We start from the raw sequence: 17,719 nt of genomic DNA, 5'->3' as shown, positions 1-17,719 counted from the left end.
CTCAGCTCGTCTGTGTTACTTCTCTCCCTCCTCTCATCAACAGGCGTTCCACTTAGTCCAGCTAAATTCACTTTTCTTTTATCTAGTTTAAGTTTTCTGTGCATTCCAGACTCAATCACTAGCGCTAATAATTATGAACTATTCAAAATACAAAAAAAGGTTAAATTGCTCTAAGCAAATTATTTAACTACAGTTTTCTTATTTGTGTACAGAAATCTACCAGAGGGTGGGGTTGGGAAGCAGCATTGGATAAAGAAATAAATACCATTTGAAAAGACTTTTAATTTTACCTGGCTTATTCCATTGAACATCTCCTGCAATCTTCCTGCTGCTGTCAGTGTTTTGCCAGCTCTAACTGCTGCATACAGATGCCCAGACTCTGGAATTCCATTTGATAATTCCTGGGCCGCCATCATAACTAACACTCTGAGATGTTCTTCATCATCAAAGTGTGGGCTGCAAAATATACTTGCATTATTTACTCAGAAATCTACTGTATCACAGAGCAGTTTAATATTTAAAGTTAGTGAGCTTTGAGAAAAGTTGTGACTCAGGTTGAGTTTCCGGATATATGTTTGTTTGCTGAGCTGGAAGGTTCGTTTTCAGATATTTTGTCACCATGCTAGGTAACATCAGTGAGCCTCCGGTGAAGCATTGATGTTATGTCCTGCTTGCTATTTGTGCGCTGTTTCCCTTGGGCTGGTGATGTCATTTCCTGTTCTTTTTCTCAGAGGGGGGTAGTTGGAGTCCAAATCAATGTGTTTGTTGATAGAATTCTGTTTGGCTTGTCCTAGGATGGAAGTGACTGACTGGGACAACACATCCATCCTAGGACAAGCCAAACAGAGACACGCATAACAGTTCCTGGAAGCATGGCATTCCAACCAGAATTCTATCAACAAATACATTGACTTGGACCCATCGACCACCTTCTGAGAAAAGAAACATGAAATGACATCACTAGCCCAAGGAAACCGAAACACAAACAGAAAGTGGGACATAACACCAGCGCTTCACTGGAGGATCACTGATGATGTTACCTAGTATGGTGACAAAACATCTGAAAACGAACCTTCCAGCTCAACGAGCAAACTTACATCCAGAATATTTAAAGTTTCCAGATCCAGTTTTTAAATCTGTTAGTTTACAATTGTGTTATCCAAAAGTACTCCAGATGTTCAACTGCTAAGCACAATCATAAACATATATTGGAAAAAAAACTACTGCAGTTATTCTATCCCTAACCAAGCTATTTATACTTTTAGCAGAGGTATATTCTCTGTTCTGATTACTATGCCAATCTATTAATTATCAGAATCTGTTAAATAATGTCAGAATGACAAAAAAAAAGTGTCATTAATGCAATTTTCCTACCTTAACCCATGTATAATAAATGCATATGATTTATAAGATCTATAATGAACACAAATGTATGATCTATGAATACCCTTGGGCTTCCAACAATGTTTATTTGACAGGTAAAAGACTTTCACTTGTGGAGGAGATTAATTCACTTACAAATTTCTCACCTTGGTAATAGGCATTAACAACCACCCATTCTCCAAATACTAACTGCATGTTTCAGTGAACAAAGAATGCATTCAAACACAATGTTTAGTTACTAGACAAACTGCAGTTATGGGGAAAAGACCATAGCCCATCAAGGGCATACTATAGCAGTTTGCCATACTAAATCAAGGGTCTTAAAAATATGAACTTATTAGCAATCCAGTAACTGCCTTCTTTTCCTTGAGAAAAATGTTAAACATTCAACTTAATTGAAATCTTTTGTAAATTACCTTGTCAGTTATACTTTAGGCTCCAATTTAAATCAATTGATTAAATGATTATGCTGAATGACACTAGTGAGCATTATGTACGTTAGATCAAACATGATCAGGCAAATTCTTGGTTCGTGCAGAATTTTAGGAGACTAGTCATATCAGTGGAAGGGTAAATGATAACACTGCAACCTACCCAAGTGCGCTAAGGTATGTCCATTGACATGGCTCAGGCAGCAAGGCCAATAATTAACAGTAAAAGGCTGCCTAACTTCCATTAACCCAACTCCCCTACACACAAATTAAAAAAAACTCGAATCAATCGTACTTGTTAAAAATGTCCGTCCAGAGGTGCATCATGTCAGGCAGATTTCTCTCCAAACAATGAGAAGTAAATAACACTCCCTATTGTAAAGGAAGGAAGTTAGCTAAAATTTTGAAGATATAACAGTAAATATTTTCCAAATACATGAAACAGAAAATCTAAACAACAATAAAACACAAAAATAATACAAGAAAACTATGAGGTATTTAAAAAAAAAAGCAAATTAAATAGCAACATGGCACTGGTAGCCATATTTAGAAGCTTTGAAGGGAAGCAGTTTACATAAGTTTTCAATATGCAAACATGGCAATCCTTTTTTTTATTGACAATCTATCAATTAAATGGAATTCAAACAAAGCTCTCTGATGCTCTGTTTTGATTCTGCCAGGGCCACTCAGCTCGAACAAGTACAATCTGAGTCCTCAACATCGACTCAGACCCTTTGAAATTCATGGCTTCGAGTTAAACATTGAAGGAAACTTGCTGATTTCCATATAGTGCCCTCGCTCAGCTGATGAATCAGTACACCTGGAGGAGGCACCAAGGGTGGGACGAGTGCAGAATGTACTCTGAATGAGGGATTTCAATGCCCACCGCCAACAGTGGCACAGCAGCACCACTGGTCAGGTCCTGAAGAATACAGTCGCTAGACTGGGTCTGCAGTAGGTGGTGAAGGAACCAAGAAGAGAGAAAAACATATCTGACCTCATCCTTATCAATTTGTCAGTTGCAAATGCATCTCCCCTTGACAGTAAAGGTAAGACTGACGTCTAAACAGTCGCTGTGGAGATAAAGTCCCACCTTTATATTGAGAATACCCTCCACTGTGTTGTGTGGCATTATCACCAAGCTAAATGGATCAGATTTCAAACTGATCTAGCAACTCGAGACTCAATACATGTGGGCCATCAACAACAGCAGAATTGCACTTCAACACAACACACACCCATGGCCTGGCATATCCCTCACTCAACCACTACCATCAAATCAGAGGATCAACTCTGTTTCAATGGACAGTGCAGGGGGGCATGTAAACAGCAGCACCAAGTACACCTAAAAATGAGGTGTCAACCTGGTAAAACTACCGAACAGGACTACTTGCATGCTAAACAGCATGAACAGTAAATGACAGACAGAGCTAAGCAATCCCACAACCAATGGATCAGATCTAAGCTCTCCAGTCCTGCCACAACCAGTCATGAATTAGGGCAAAAAGTAAGGGTATTGCATTCACAACAATCTTCAGCCGAAACAGCCAAGTGGATAATCCATCTTGGCCTTCTCCAGTGGTCCCCAGCATCACAGATACCAATTTTCAATCAATTCAATTCACTCTACATGATATCAAGAAATGGTTCGAGACACCGGATATTGTAAAGGTTATGGGCCCTGACAACATTCTGGCAATAGTACTGAAGACCTATCAATACTTTAGAATTGTTTCTAAACTAAACATTTACCCAGCTTTCTTCCTCAGCCTTGACAAAAAAAATTAGGTATCATCATCTAAACATCAGAAGGGACAGCAAAGTGATTGTCTCATCTCCTTTGTTCTCCAGACTACTTAATTATGTAATTGTTTCTTCTAAGGCTATGCTTACTATCATTTCTTTCAATGAGTCATCTCCGACTTGCAATTAGCCATGTATTTCATGAATTTTATCGTCATTAAAAGACTTACATTTTGCTCACTGGACAGTCCTCATTCACTAATCCTACACGTTTGGGAGATGTAACTGCAAATAGATATGCAAAGTGTTGCCTAGTTATTTTAAAGCTGAGGAGAATATCTGCTTTCAAGTGCAAACTGAAAATAGTCACTGGCTCCTGTACTATATTCTGCTATAATTTCTGCATTAAATATATAAAGTGCTGTACCTGTTCATACATATCCAAATTATCATTATCTTGGAGAATCTTAGGTGAGGCAGACATTCCCCCAGTCTTCAACTCAATCTGCTGATCCTGTTTTCTGTAATCAAGGTTCCCACAGCCCATCCTGAATAAAGAAAATACTCAAAATAATGAAGCAAAATGGACCTTCAGTTTTTAAAAGGCATTAATGTGTAAATTCACACAACAATCACATCATTGATATTAACGAATATAACTGTCACCACACAACTGGGTGCTCCATTAATTTACCTTGTGATCACATTGCAGAATAATGGTACATATGGCTTCAGGTCCTCAGGTAATGTGTTAAGGTTAGTGAAAGCCTTAAAATAAACAACTCCATTGGTTGGCTGACTACAATACTGAACAGGCACCTCATCTTCTGAAATGAAATATAGCAGAATGTAGATTTTATCTGTAGTCAAAACTGCCAAGTTTCAATGATACATTTGAAACAGCTCATACATGGAAATCAATTAAATTTCTCAAATTTTACTTCAAATTTAAGAATGAGTTCAGTCTCCACTTTTTAAGCACTTCTTTACCTGCAGCTCTGCCACTGCTCTGATGCTATGTTTGATTTGCAATGTCTTTCTCTCACCCTCTACCTATAACTCAAAATCAAATCCTTTTCCTTGTTACCGCTATCTTTGTCATTCATAATTCTGCCCAATCACTACGAATTTGTCATAAACAAGTTTGATAGTTTGTTGCTCATAATCAAAAATTCATCTAAGATTAGCAAAGGTTTTTTAAGTGACCTACTTGGCATCACCTTCTTTCTGGGGTTATTTTTCATAGAACTATTTTGCAATTACACTAAAATAATAAGACTGTGATCAGCTACTGCCCAAAAATTTATATAAAATAATTTGCAACCTCTAACTGTTCTCTTGCATACAACTGTGAAAAGAAGCCTCAGGTAATAGTTAGATTTGCAGCTTCTCCTAAGTAGCTACAAAGTTAATCCTACTGGTCTCAAAACTGAAATAACATATCTTCCAGCGCCTAGAAGTCACTAGTCAGATCCTCTATCACTACTGGCAAAACTGAATTGGATGCAGGCAGGTTCATCTGTCTTGGAGGTTTATTAAGCATCTATACAGAAATAATGGCTCACATGCAGAATGCTAATACAGCCTTGGGTAGAGTGACTGCATTTGCTTTGAAATGGCACAGTAGCAAGGTTGTACTAAATTGAAAGTTTATAGGAGTGTGCAGCTTGCATAATAATCCAAAACCAACTTTTAACAGTCGTACCTATGTATGTCATCTCTACAGGTGTCAATGGAAATGTTTGCTGAATATCAGAAACTTTAAGAGCTGGGAGACTGGATGCATCCTGGGGTCTGCTTTGTGCAGCAATCAGTTCCAGTCCTGAGGAAATAAAAAAGATTCGTGTAATAACTCAATGTGCATATGGAGAATAATATATTCAAAATAAGTTCTGCAAAAATGGAAATAACAATACAGCATTTAAATACAGCAATAATCAAACTAGACTGCTAGAATATTTAAAGCAATGCTTCAGAACAAGGCAATCCATGCCAAGGTCAATCTTAATATTCTAAATGTTCAACAAGTATTCTTCAAAAACAAGTATGTAAAGTTGTTTTTTTCAGTGTTCTGGGTAATCCAAGACGAAGGACGGGAAAGATTTCTGGCTGTAAGAGCTGCTCCTTTTTTTTTTTGAGGTATTTTGGGTGCTGGAGGTGATTTCCTCGAATTCCAGGAGCAGCAATTACTGTTTTATATGTTGCTGCATTGTTTTGGAACTTTGGAAAAAAAAGTCAAAACAACAAGTTTTAAAAGGGAGAAGAACAGAAAAAGGAAGCACATGGTGAGGACAGTGCAGGAGAGAGAGAGAGAGAACCTGCACAGTTACTGCCTTTGCTGTTTTTGAATTCATATGTCGCTGGACATCGGAGGGCATCCGTGAAAATTAACAAACAGTGAATTTCACAACTAATCTTGGAGGAACCGGTTTGGGTGAAGTTCACAACACAGAATCAGATAAGTTAATTGTTGTTTTAAGTCTGTCCAAGAGAAAGGCTGTATTAGTGAGTACAGCAGGTTCTTTCTTGATTAAATATTTTTGGAGATAAGTCTCTTGATTAAACATAAAATATAAGCCATAGCTATTAATTTAAACTAGTGCAGTGTTTTGTAGAGGAATAAGACAGTGTTATTTTCTGGGTCTGTAGATTGTGAAGGAGCAAAATGGCCTTTGCAGTGTACTTCTTGTAAGTTGTGGGAGTTTAAAGATAGTTTAAGGGTTACTGCAGATTTTATCTGCTATAAATGCTGTTGGATGCGAATCTTATCAGATTGAGTGGATCGGTTGGAGAGACAGATAGAAGTGATGAGGAATTTGCAACAGCAACAGTATGTGATGGATGGTAGTTATAGAAAGGGGGGAAGTCTCAGATACAATCACTTAGATGGATTAACTCCAGGAAGGGCAAGAGAGGTAGGCACCTCGGGCAGGAGTCTTTTGTGGATATACCCATTTCAAACAGGTATGCTGTTTTGGAAAATGAAGGGGGTGATGGATTCTCAGGGGAATGTAGCACAAACAGCCAAGTTTCTGGTATTGAGACTGGCTAATGCAACGAGGGGTATGTCGGCTTCCAAGAGATCAATTGTGTTAGGGGATGCTGTAGTCTGAGGTGCAGAAAGATGTTTCTGCGGCCAGCAGAGAAAAAGCAGAATGGTGTGTTGTTTCCCTGATGCCAGGATCAAGGATGTCTCAGAGAGGGTGCAGAATGTTCTCACGAGGGAGAGGGGCCAGCAAGAGGTCATTGTCCACATTGGAACCAACGATATAGGAAGGGAAAGGTTGAGATTCTGAAAGGAGATTACAGAGTTAGGCAGAAATTTAAAAAGGTCCTCAAGGGTAGTAATATCTGGATTACTCCTGGTGCTACGAGCTTGTGAGGGCAGGAATAGGAGGATAGGGCACCTGAATGCATGGCTGAGGAGCTGGTGTATGGGAAAAAGATTTACATTTTTGGATCATTGGAATTTCTTTTGGGGTAGAAGTGACCTGTACAAGGAGGACGGATTGCACCTAAATTGGAAGGGGACTAACATACTGGCAGGGAAATTTGTTAGAACTGCTCGGGAGGATTTAAACTAGTAAGGTGGGGGGGGTGGGACCCAGAGAGATAGTGAGGAAAGAGACCCAGAGAGATAGTGAGGAAAGAGATCGATCTGAGACGGGTACATGTGCTGAGGGAGGATATTCCCGGAAATACATCCAGGGAACTTATTTGGGTGGAACTGAGAAATACGAAAGGGATGATCACCTTATTGGGATTGTATTTATAGACCCCCTAATAGTCAGAGGGAAATTGCGTAACAAATTTGTATGGAGATCTCAGTTATCTGTTAGAATAATAGGGTGGTTATGGTAGGGGATTTTAACTTTCCAAACATCGACTGGGACCGCCATAGTGTTAAAAGTTTAGATGGAGGGGAATTTCTTAAGTGCGTACAAGACAATTTTCTGATTCAGTATGTAGATGTACCTACTAGAGAAGGTGCAAAACTTGACCTACTCTTGGGAAATAAGGCAGGGCAGGTGACTGAGGTGTCAGTGGGGGAGCACTTTGGGGCCAGCGACCATAATTCTATTTGTTTTAAAATAGTGATGGAAAAGGATAGACCAGATCTAAAAGATGAAGGTCTAAATTGGAGAAAGGCCACTTTGACAGTATTAGGCAAGAACTTTCGAAAGCTGATTGGAGGCAGATGTTCGCATGTAAAGGGACGGCTGGAAAATGGGAAGCCTTCAGAAATGAGATAACAAGAATCCAGAGAAAGTATATTCATGTCAGGGTGAAAGGGAAGGCTGGTAGGCATATGGAATGCTGGATGACTAAAGGGATTGAGGGTTTGGTTAAGAAAAAGAAGGAAACCTATGTCAGGTATATACAGGATAGATCGAGTGAATCCTTAGAAGAGTATAAAGGAAGTAGGAGTATACTTAAGAGGGAAATCAGGAGGGCAAAAAGGGGACATGAGATAGCTTTGGCAAATAGAATTAAGGAGAATCCAAAGGGTTTTTACAAATATATTAACGACAAAAGGGTAACCTGAGAGAGAATAGGGCCCCTCAAAGATCAGAAAGGCGGCCTTTGTGTGGAGCCACAGAAAATGGAGGAGATACTAAATGAATATTTTGCATCAGTATTTACCGTTGAAAAGGATATGGAAGATATAGACTGTAGGGAAATAGATGGTGACATCTTGCAAAACGACCAGATTACAGAGGAGGAAGTGCTGGATGTTTTGAAATGCATAAAGGTGGATAAATCCGCAGGACCTGATCAGGTGTACCCGAGAACTCTGTGGGAAGCTAGAGAAGTGATTGCTGGGCCTCTTGCTGAGATATTTGTATAATCGATAGTCACAGGTGACGTGCCGGAAGACTGGAGATTGGCAAACCTGCTGCCACTGTTTAAGAAGGGCAGTAAAGACAAGCCAGGGAACTATAGACCAGTGAGCCTGACCCCGGTGGGGGGCAAGTTGTTGGAGGGAATACTGAGGGACAGGATGTATATGTATTTGGAAAGGCAAGGACTGATTAAGGATAGCCAACATGGCTTTGTGCGTGGGAAATCATGTCTCACAAACTTGATTGAGTTTTTTAAAGTAGTAACAAAGAAGGTTGATGAGGGCAGAGCAGTAGATGTGATCTATATGGACTTCAGTAAGGCGTTCGAGATGGTTCCCCATGGGAGACTGGTTAGCAAGGTTAGATCTCATGGAATACAGGGAGAACTAGCCATTTAGATACAGAACTGGCTCAAAGGTAGAGGTGGTGGAGGAGGGTTGTTTTTCAGACTGGAGGCCTGTGACCAGTGGAGTGCCACAAGGATCAGTGCTGGGTCCACTACTTTTTGTCATTTACATAAATGATTTGGATACGAAAATAAGAGGTACAGTAAGTAAGTTTGCAGATGACACCAAAATTGGAGGTGCAGTGGACAGCGAAGAGGGTTACCTCAGATTACAACAGGATCTGGACCAGATGGGCCAATGGGCTGAGAAGTGGCAGATGGAGTTTAATTCAGATAAATGAGGTGCTGCATTTTGGGAAAGCAAATCTTAGCAGGAATTCAAAGTCCTTAGCAGGACTTAATGGTAAGGTCCTAGGGAGTGTTGCTGAACAAAGAGACCTTGGAGTGCAGGTTTATAGCTCCTTGAAAGTGGAGTCGCAGATAGATAGGATAGTGAAGAAGGCGTTTAGCATGCTTTCTTTTATTGGTCAGAGTATTGAGTACAGGAGTTGGGAGGTCATGTTGCAGCTGTACAGGATATTGGTTCAGCCACTGTTGGAATATTGCGTGCAATTCTGGTCTCCTTCCTATCGGAAAGATGTTGTGAAACTTGAAAGGATTCAGAAAAGATTTACAAGGATGTTGCCAGGATTGGAGGATTTGATAGGGAGAGGCTGAACAGGCTGGGGCTGTTTTCCCTGGAGCATCGGAGGCTGAAGGGTGACCTTATCGAGGTTTATAAAATTATGAGGCATATGGATAGGATAAATAGACAGAATCTTTTCCCTGGGGTCAGGGGGTCCAGAACTAGAGGGCATAGGTTTAGGGTGAGAGAGGAAATATATAAGAGAGACTTACGGGGCAACCTTTTCACACAAAGGGCGGTACGTGTATGGAATGAGCGGCCAGAGGATGTGGTGGAGGCTGGTACAATTGCAACATTTAAGAGGCATTTGGATGGGTATATGAATAGGAAGGGTTTGGAGGCATATGGGCCGGATGCTGGCAGGCGGGACTAGATTGGGTTGGGATATCTGGTCGGCATGGACAGGTTGGACCGAAGGGTCTGTTTCCATGCTGTACATCTCTATGGCTATGACTCTAAACATCCTGGTGCACAGAGGTACAAATTAAAGAACTAAACACACAGATGAGTAGGTGCCAGGTTTGGTGGCAGGTATGCATAACTAGTGCTCCTTGTGTTGATCATCAGTGACAAAAGTGTACATCAGGTGCTAACTACAGTGACCGCCCTGTAGATGAAACAAGAGGCTGGCATACAGACTTGACCAGCCACTTGAGAGGCATACAATGGAAGTTCTTGGTGCCCCAGAACAATAGGTAACACTTACAGGACCAGAAGAAGGTGATCAAATGTAAACTTCAGTTTAAAGTTGATTTTTAAGAGGAAACTATGAATGCAACTCAAATTTGGCAATATTATCCTCACTTTGGCAAAAATAACAAACCTTTTTTATAGATCTCTTTCTTTTCCTCCATCGATAGAGAATTGACCTTCTCTTGTAGCTTTTCTTTCTCAAGTTGAGCTTGATTCTTCAAATAACTTTCATCTGGACTCATTGACAAGGATAGTTGGTGCGGGTTTTCCTGTAATGCAACAAATTATCACAAATTATGATAAAACAAAAAATAATCTCTCTTCAGAAATACCTGGCCTTCATGTTAAAGCGCTTTCCCTTTGAGCTAACCACCTCCATGGAAAATAACAGAAACATACTATCACCAAGGAATCGAATGAAAACAGACAAAAAGAACCAAATAATATTATGGATTTCTTTTGAAAAGAAAACCATACCAGAGAATTCGAGGGATGTTAATATTCCTCTCCAAAGACAGGACATAAGAAATGAACCAGGAAATGCTGCATCAAGAGTGAAATTACAAAACAATTAGAGTATTATGAATCATTGAAGATATCGAAGTTAATTCGGAGACTGTGTCTGACCAACTTAACAGCAGTCTTTTGACAAAATGACTCGTACATAATTCTTTCACGGAATTTGAATCATACATTTATTAACAACCATGGACCTGATAGATTGCATCCTAGGACTTTAAAGAGTATCTACAGAAATAGTAGTAATCATCCAAGAGTCCTTAGGGAAAATGTTAGCATCTATAATAAAGAATGTAATGGCAGATCATTTATTAACACATGATTTAATGAAGCAGAATCAGTATGACTTTATAAAGGGGAAATCACACCTGAAAAATTTATTACAGTTCTTTGGGAAGGTAAAACGCAGGATAGCTAAAGAGGAACCAGGAAATTATTTTGGATTTCCTAAAGGTATTTGATACGGTGTCTAACATATGACTACTCAATAATTTAAAGCCCATGGTGTTGGTGTTAGTAGCATGGACAGAGAATTGGTTAACTAAAAGATAGAGAGTTGGGATAAAGGAGTCATTTTCAAGATGGCAAGTGTCAATGCTGGAGCCACAGTCATTGACTATTCATATTCATGACTTGAAATGTACTATCATTAAGTTTGCAGATGACAAAAGCAGCTGCAAAAGTAAACAGTGAGAATGACACAAGGAGTCTCCAGAGGGACATTAGCAAGTTAAATGAGTGGACAAAAACATAGCAGATGTGGGAAAATGTGAGGTTATGTACTATGGTAGGAAGAGTAGAAGAACTGACAATTATTTATATGGGGAAAAACTGCAGAAAATTGCAGCACAGAGGAATTTGGGGGTCCTAGTGCACTCATCAAAAAAAAATCTAGCATCTACGTTCAGCAGATAATAGGGAAGACAAAAGGAAAGATGACCTTTATTTCAAAGAGAATCAAGCATAAAAATAGGGGGAAGTGTTGCTAAAACTAAATAAAGGTATTTTAAAGGACAACAGCTGGAATATTGTGATTAGTTTTGGTCCTCATCTAAGGAAAGATAGCTTGAAAATGGAGGCAGTTGAGAGAAGGCTCACTAGATTGATCCCAAGTATGGATGGATTTTCTTATGAGGAGATTGGGCTTGTATTCATTGGAGTTAAGAAGAATGAAAGTCCATATCAAAATGTAGAATTCGTAGGAGGTTTGACGTGGTGGATGCAGAGTGGTTACGTCTTGGGCGAGACTCTAGACGAGTACCCAAGGTCTTTTCCCCAGGATAGGGGAGTCCAAACCTAGAGGGCATAAGTTTAAGGTGAGAGGAGAAAGAATAAAGAGGGACCGCAGGGGAAACTTTTTCACACAGAGGGCAGTGCAAATATGGAATGAACTTTTAGAGGATGTGGTAGATGCAGGTACAATTACAACATTGAAAAAACATTTGTAAAGGTACATAAATAGGAAAGATTTAGGCAAATAGGACTAGTTTAGTTTGGGAAGCTTGGTAGGTATGGATGGGTTGGACAGAAAGGTCTGTTTCTGTGGTACATGACTCTATAAATGAGGCATTCATTTAAGACAGAGAGGAGGAGGAATTTTTACTCAGCGGTTAATGAATCTGTGAAATTCTTTATCACCAAAGGCTCTTGAGGCTGGGTCATAAAGTATATTGAAAGCCGAAATAGACTGCTATCTAATCATTAAGTGAATCAAGGGTTATGGGGATAAGGCAGGATCTGAGGATTACCAGATCAGCCATGACATCATTGATTAGATTAGATTACAGTGTGGAAACAGGCCCTTCCGCCCAACAAGTCCACACCGACCCGCCGAAGCGAAACCCACCCATACCCCTACATTTACCCCTTACCTAACACTACGGGCAATTTAGCATGGCCAATTCACCTGACCCTGCACATCTTTGGACTGTGGGAGGAAACCGGAGCACCCGGAGGAAACCCACGCAGACACGGGGAGAACGTGCAAACTCCACACAGTCAGTCGCCTGAGGCGGGAATTGAACCCGGGTCTCTGGCGCTGTGAGGCAGCAGTGCTAACCACTGTGCCACCGTGCCGCCCACTATGGAGGAGTGGGTTTGATGGGCCAAAAGTTCCTATATCCTATGGTTTGCAGTAAAGAGAACTTGCAATTCCTATAGCGACTGGCCTTCAAGTAACCCCAGCACGTATAATACAGTTGAATACAAGCAAAGTACGGCAGACACTGGAAATCTGAAATAAAAACAGGAAATGCTAGAGCAATCCAGCAAGTCAAGCAGCATCTATGGAGTGACAAACAAAGTTAATGTTCAGAGTCCAATATGTCTCTTCTAAAGTTTATAATGAAAATACTATTTTTCAATAATAATATGGCTGAACCAGAACTGCCAAAGCAATTATAAATTGTGAAAACAAAATACTAAAATGTCGGTAGTAAAATATCTAATTTCCAGGCCATCATTGCAGGGATTCAAGTTAGTGTCCTCAGCCCAATGTTAAGCCAGTTCATCAGCAACATTTCTTCTACCATACAATCAGAATTGGGAATTTTCAAGGTCATAGTGGAGCAGCTGGTGTCCAAATGCAGCAAAATTAATTAATTAGTGTCATGTATCAGCCAAACCAATGATGTGACAGATAATGACCACCTCAAATAAAAACCGCCCCTGATGTTCAATGGCATTACCAATGCTGAATTCTCCACTATCAATATTCTTGGGGCTACTACTGATGAGAAAATAAACCAGACTAGAGGATGGCAATGACAGAGTGGTAGTATCACTGGATTAATAACCCAGAACTCCAAGTTAATATTCTTAAGACATGGGTTTGAATCCCACACCGACAGATAAAGAAATTTGAAATCAGGAAAAAAAAGCTACTCTAATGGTGACCACTGCCAATTATTATAAAAACCCATGTGGATTACTACATTTTTTCAGACAAGGTAATCTGCCATTCTTACCTGGTTTAACCCGCATGTGATTCCAGATTCACAGCATTGTGGCTATAAGTTAGCTGCCCTCTAGGCATTTATGAACAATCAATAAATGCTGGCCTACTCGTAACATCATCATCCCATTACTGAATTCTAATTTTTTAGCAATCAATACAGGTCAAAGGCACAGAATTCTGCAGAGTAACTCACTTTCCTTCTTTGTAGAATCCCTCCAGTGTAGAAACAGGCCCTTTGGCCCACCAAGTCCACACCGACCCTCCGAAGAGTAACCCACCCAGACTTGTTCCCCTATCCTATTACTCAACATTTCCTCTGACTAATGCACCGAACCTACACATCCATGGTGGCTACCCTGGGTTGCCACCCAGGTAAATAGTGCGGTGAAGAAGGCATATGGCGTACTGGCTTTTATTGGTAGAGGAATTGAGTTCCGGAGTACTGAGGTCATGTTGCAGTTGTATAAGACTCTGGTGCGGCCGCATCTGGAGTATTGTGTGCAGTTTTGGTTGCCATATTATAGGAAGGATGTGGAGGCACTGAAACGGGTGCAGAGGAGGTTTACCAGGATGTTGCCTGGTACGGTAGAAAGATCGTATGAGGAAATGCTGAGGCACTTGGGGTTGTTTTCATTGGAGAAAAGAAGGTTTAGGGGTGACTTGATAGAGGTGTACAAGATGATTAGGGGTTTAGATAGGGTCGACAGTGAGAATCTTTTTCCACGTATGGAGTCAGCTATTACAAGGGGGTATAGCTTTAAATTAAGGGGGGTAGGTATAGGACAGATGTTAGGGGTAGGTTCTTTACTCAGCGAGTCGTGAGTTCATGGAATGCCCTGCCAGTAGCAGTGGTGGACTCTCCCTCATTATGGGCATTTAAGCGGGTATTGGATAGGCATATGGAGGATAGTGGGCTAGTGTAGGTTAGGTGGGCTTGGATCGGCGCAACATCGAGGGCCGAAGGGCCTGTACTGCGCTGTATTCTTCTATGTTCTATGTTCTATCTCTTGAACACCATGGGTAATTTAGCTTGTTCAATTCACCTAACCTGCACAACTTTGAATTCTCCTCAAAGCCTCCCCACCATCTACAAGGCACAGGCAAGATTATGATGGAATACTTTCCCTCTTGCCTGGATGTGTGCAACTTCAATACCATTCAAGCTCAACATCATCTAGGACAAAGCAGTCCACATGATTGGCACCCCAGCCACCACCTTCACTACTGACACAATGGCACCAGTACCAACTAGAAGTGCACCACAGTAATACTTCATGGCTCCCTAAAAAGCAGCTTTCAAACATGTGAAAGCGGAAATCACCAGAAGGACAAAGATAGCAGATACATGGGAACACTAACACCTCTAGTTGCCCTTCCAAGCCATACACAATTCTCATCGGAACTACATTGCCTTTCCTTCACTGCAGTTATATTCAGCCACTTCACAATGCTTTAAAAGCTATGTTCTGCAGATTTCAAATTTATATCCAAATTCCAAAATGGATTCAACATGCAGTTTCTCATTGAATAAATAGAATTTTGAGTAATGAATTCAACAATAATGCATTCTTTCCCACAAGAAAGGTCATGTAAATAATCTCAAAAATTCCCAGAAAACAAAATTGCTTACCACAATTCTTAAAGTAGCGTGTAAAAAAAGTCAACAACAATTCATAACCAAGAATTTCCTGAGTTTATATGGAATGCTTCACTAACGGAAAGCAGGTTGAGCACAACACAAACTGTATTAAATGCAGCTGAAACAGACAAAGCTTAACAGCTATTATAAAGATCCTAAACCAGGTTAGTAATTCCTTTGGCATTTACCTTGAAATAGTGTTTGACTTTATCCTGTAGGAAGTGTGGATTATCTTCCAATGACTGCTTAAACCTAGCCATGTTTTCACTGATCTGAAGCATCTCCACAGGATCACCATCATGATTCCAATTTGCAGCAATGTACTAGATTCACAGGATAGGCAACAGAAAAAAACACGATCAACAGCTAAAGAAGAATATCTAAATGCTGGCAAGTCAAATCCGATCTATAAAAAGTAACATTATTACAGTTTTTAAAAATTAGGCAACATTATAACTAAACAAATTATTTTCTTATCCAGTAAGGCAATTTAACTTTCAAATTCAAGATTAATTATTCAAGTTTATGTTCACAGTGCAGTTTTTGCAGAAAGCCAAGCTCTCTACGTTCTTTTCCTATGATGGGAGTTCTAAAACTAGACAGCATAGATTTAAGGTGAGAGGAAAAATTTAAAACGAGCCTGACGGGTAACGCTTTTATGTAGAGGGTAGTGCATGTACAGAACTAGGTGCCAGAGGAAGTGGTGGAGGCTAGCCAAATTATGACATTTAAAAGGCATCTGAATGGATATGTGAATAGGAAGAGTTTAGAGGAATATGGGTCAAATGCTAGCAAATGAGACTGGGTCAGATTAGGATGTCTGGTCAGCATGGACGAGTTGGACTGAAAGGTCTGTTTCCGTGCTGTATGCTTTTTTGACATCTATACTTTGCTTTCTGGCATTCAGACAATTTTGTTTCCACAATGTGGAATTGTTACCGAACAGCAGTTTAAAATGTGTTGCTGAAGAATTAATTCTAACCACTTTAAAACATTCCCTTTCAATATTTCAGAATTAACTAATTCTCATCACACTGGGCAGCGCTGAACAACAAAGTAGGTTGTTAGTTTCTAGCACCATCTTGTGGTATACTGACTGGAAATACACTCAACCATGTACTGTAAATACTGACTGGGTGTAACATCAGTTTCGAACGCCATCCTGTGGCTGAAGTGGACAAAAAGAAACTTACTGATGCCAATGCAAGTCCAAAATTGGTGGTCTGGTGTTTCAACTGAATTTCAATCTTGTGAAGGAGTGCTTCAATCCTTTCTTGCTCAAAACCATTCCTTTTATTCATAAAGATAAAGAGAAATATATTTTCATAAAAAGTATATTTTAACCATCTGAATAAACATCTGGGCAAATCTTTATAATAACGTCTGCTTCTGACATGTCTATTGAATCTTTAGCTTGGTAACCTATCAATTCTATTCAATCACTGTCAAGCAGATTGCTCTTTTTTTATGCCAAGAAATTCAGTCAGATTGGCCTGTAATCATGAATTGGCTGCAGGTAACAATTCCAAGCAAACTGGATGGGCCAGAGTTCAGCAGACCCAATACTACACTCAAGGTCTGATTAACATATGAAAGAAACTATTAAAACTATATTTTGCAATACGTCACATAGAACCCATTATAGATATGTATGTTATTCACATCTAAATTTGCAGGTTCTCTTTTGAAACACATCAACACTGGTGATGGAAATTTCAAATTATTACATTTGGCCCAGACAAAAGGAAGACTGATCGCTGTTTGTACAAATGTCTTTCCTCTAGTGAGAAAGGCATAGGCCTTTCTTCAGCATCATCCCGCATTGGAAAATTGAGATGTCTGAGACAGGAAAGGAACATACTGGATATGTAAATGTGTGGTGTCAGTATGGCATTAAATGTTATAGCTTCAATAAGTTGTTCTCCTGTAATTAAACAAAAACACAACTTTATAGAATAGGCTACATACTCAATTACTTCATCTATAACTTTGGCGATGATCTCTTTCACAACTTTAATGTCTTGTTCTGCGATACCTTGTAGCCCTATGGTAAAGCAAGCCTCTCTCGTGCTGCCATCATATCTGAAAAACAAAACATATTTACTGTAAGTGATAACAGAATCCACAAGACTCAGCTGGTATTTGTTTGGCAAAACATAGCAGCATCAATAATACAAATTAAATCAATGTGACTTTTTTTTGTATTTTATCAAATTAATTCTCTTTTCTAAGATTCCTTCAACAACAACCAACACATTAAGAAACTTGTCAAATTCCTTTTCTATGACATGATTGTGAGGAACCCACCCTGGATATGATTTGGTACTTTTAGTTTCTGAACTATGCTTGTTCACACTAGCATCCCATGATTTGTTGGCAAAGCTACATAAAACATCAAGCAGGGCAGCACACATGTTTGCACACTTTGTGAATTTCATGAACTCCATTCAGTGTATGATTGTGTCAGCCTAGTTAAAGCA

The 17,719-nt window shown here is 39.8% G+C and overlaps 1 protein-coding gene across 5 annotated transcripts in view; it reads right to left on the bottom strand.

Annotated features, from left to right (window-relative positions):
- Positions 1-17,719, bottom strand: part of pitrm1 (pitrilysin metallopeptidase 1) — a 61,388-nt gene that overhangs the window by 18,224 nt on the left and 25,445 nt on the right. For 3 of the 5 annotated variants that reach the window (XM_043690648.1, XM_043690651.1, XM_043690652.1), the window contains 9 exons: positions 17,208-17,321; positions 16,433-16,529; positions 15,428-15,562; positions 10,256-10,394; positions 5,263-5,379; positions 4,252-4,384; positions 3,985-4,105; positions 2,110-2,186; positions 291-456 (listed from right to left, as the gene is read on the bottom strand). In XM_043690648.1, coding sequence (XP_043546583.1) covers positions 291-456; positions 2,110-2,186; positions 3,985-4,105; positions 4,252-4,384; positions 5,263-5,379; positions 10,256-10,394; positions 15,428-15,562; positions 16,433-16,529; positions 17,208-17,321 — 1,099 coding nt within the window. Of the gene's footprint in view, positions 1-290; positions 457-2,109; positions 2,187-3,984; positions 4,106-4,251; positions 4,385-5,262; positions 5,380-10,255; positions 10,395-15,427; positions 15,563-16,432; positions 16,530-17,207; positions 17,322-17,719 lie in introns of those variants that run through there. The other 2 variants (XM_043690649.1, XM_043690653.1) reach the window with 2 other exon arrangements.

The sequence above is a fragment of the Chiloscyllium plagiosum genome, chromosome 5, assembly GCF_004010195.1.
Source record: "Chiloscyllium plagiosum isolate BGI_BamShark_2017 chromosome 5, ASM401019v2, whole genome shotgun sequence".
In the NCBI taxonomy this organism is placed as follows: domain Eukaryota; kingdom Metazoa; phylum Chordata; class Chondrichthyes; order Orectolobiformes; family Hemiscylliidae; genus Chiloscyllium; species Chiloscyllium plagiosum.
Note: the sequence above shows the minus strand (reverse complement) of the source record. Positions and strands in the feature narration are given on the sequence as shown.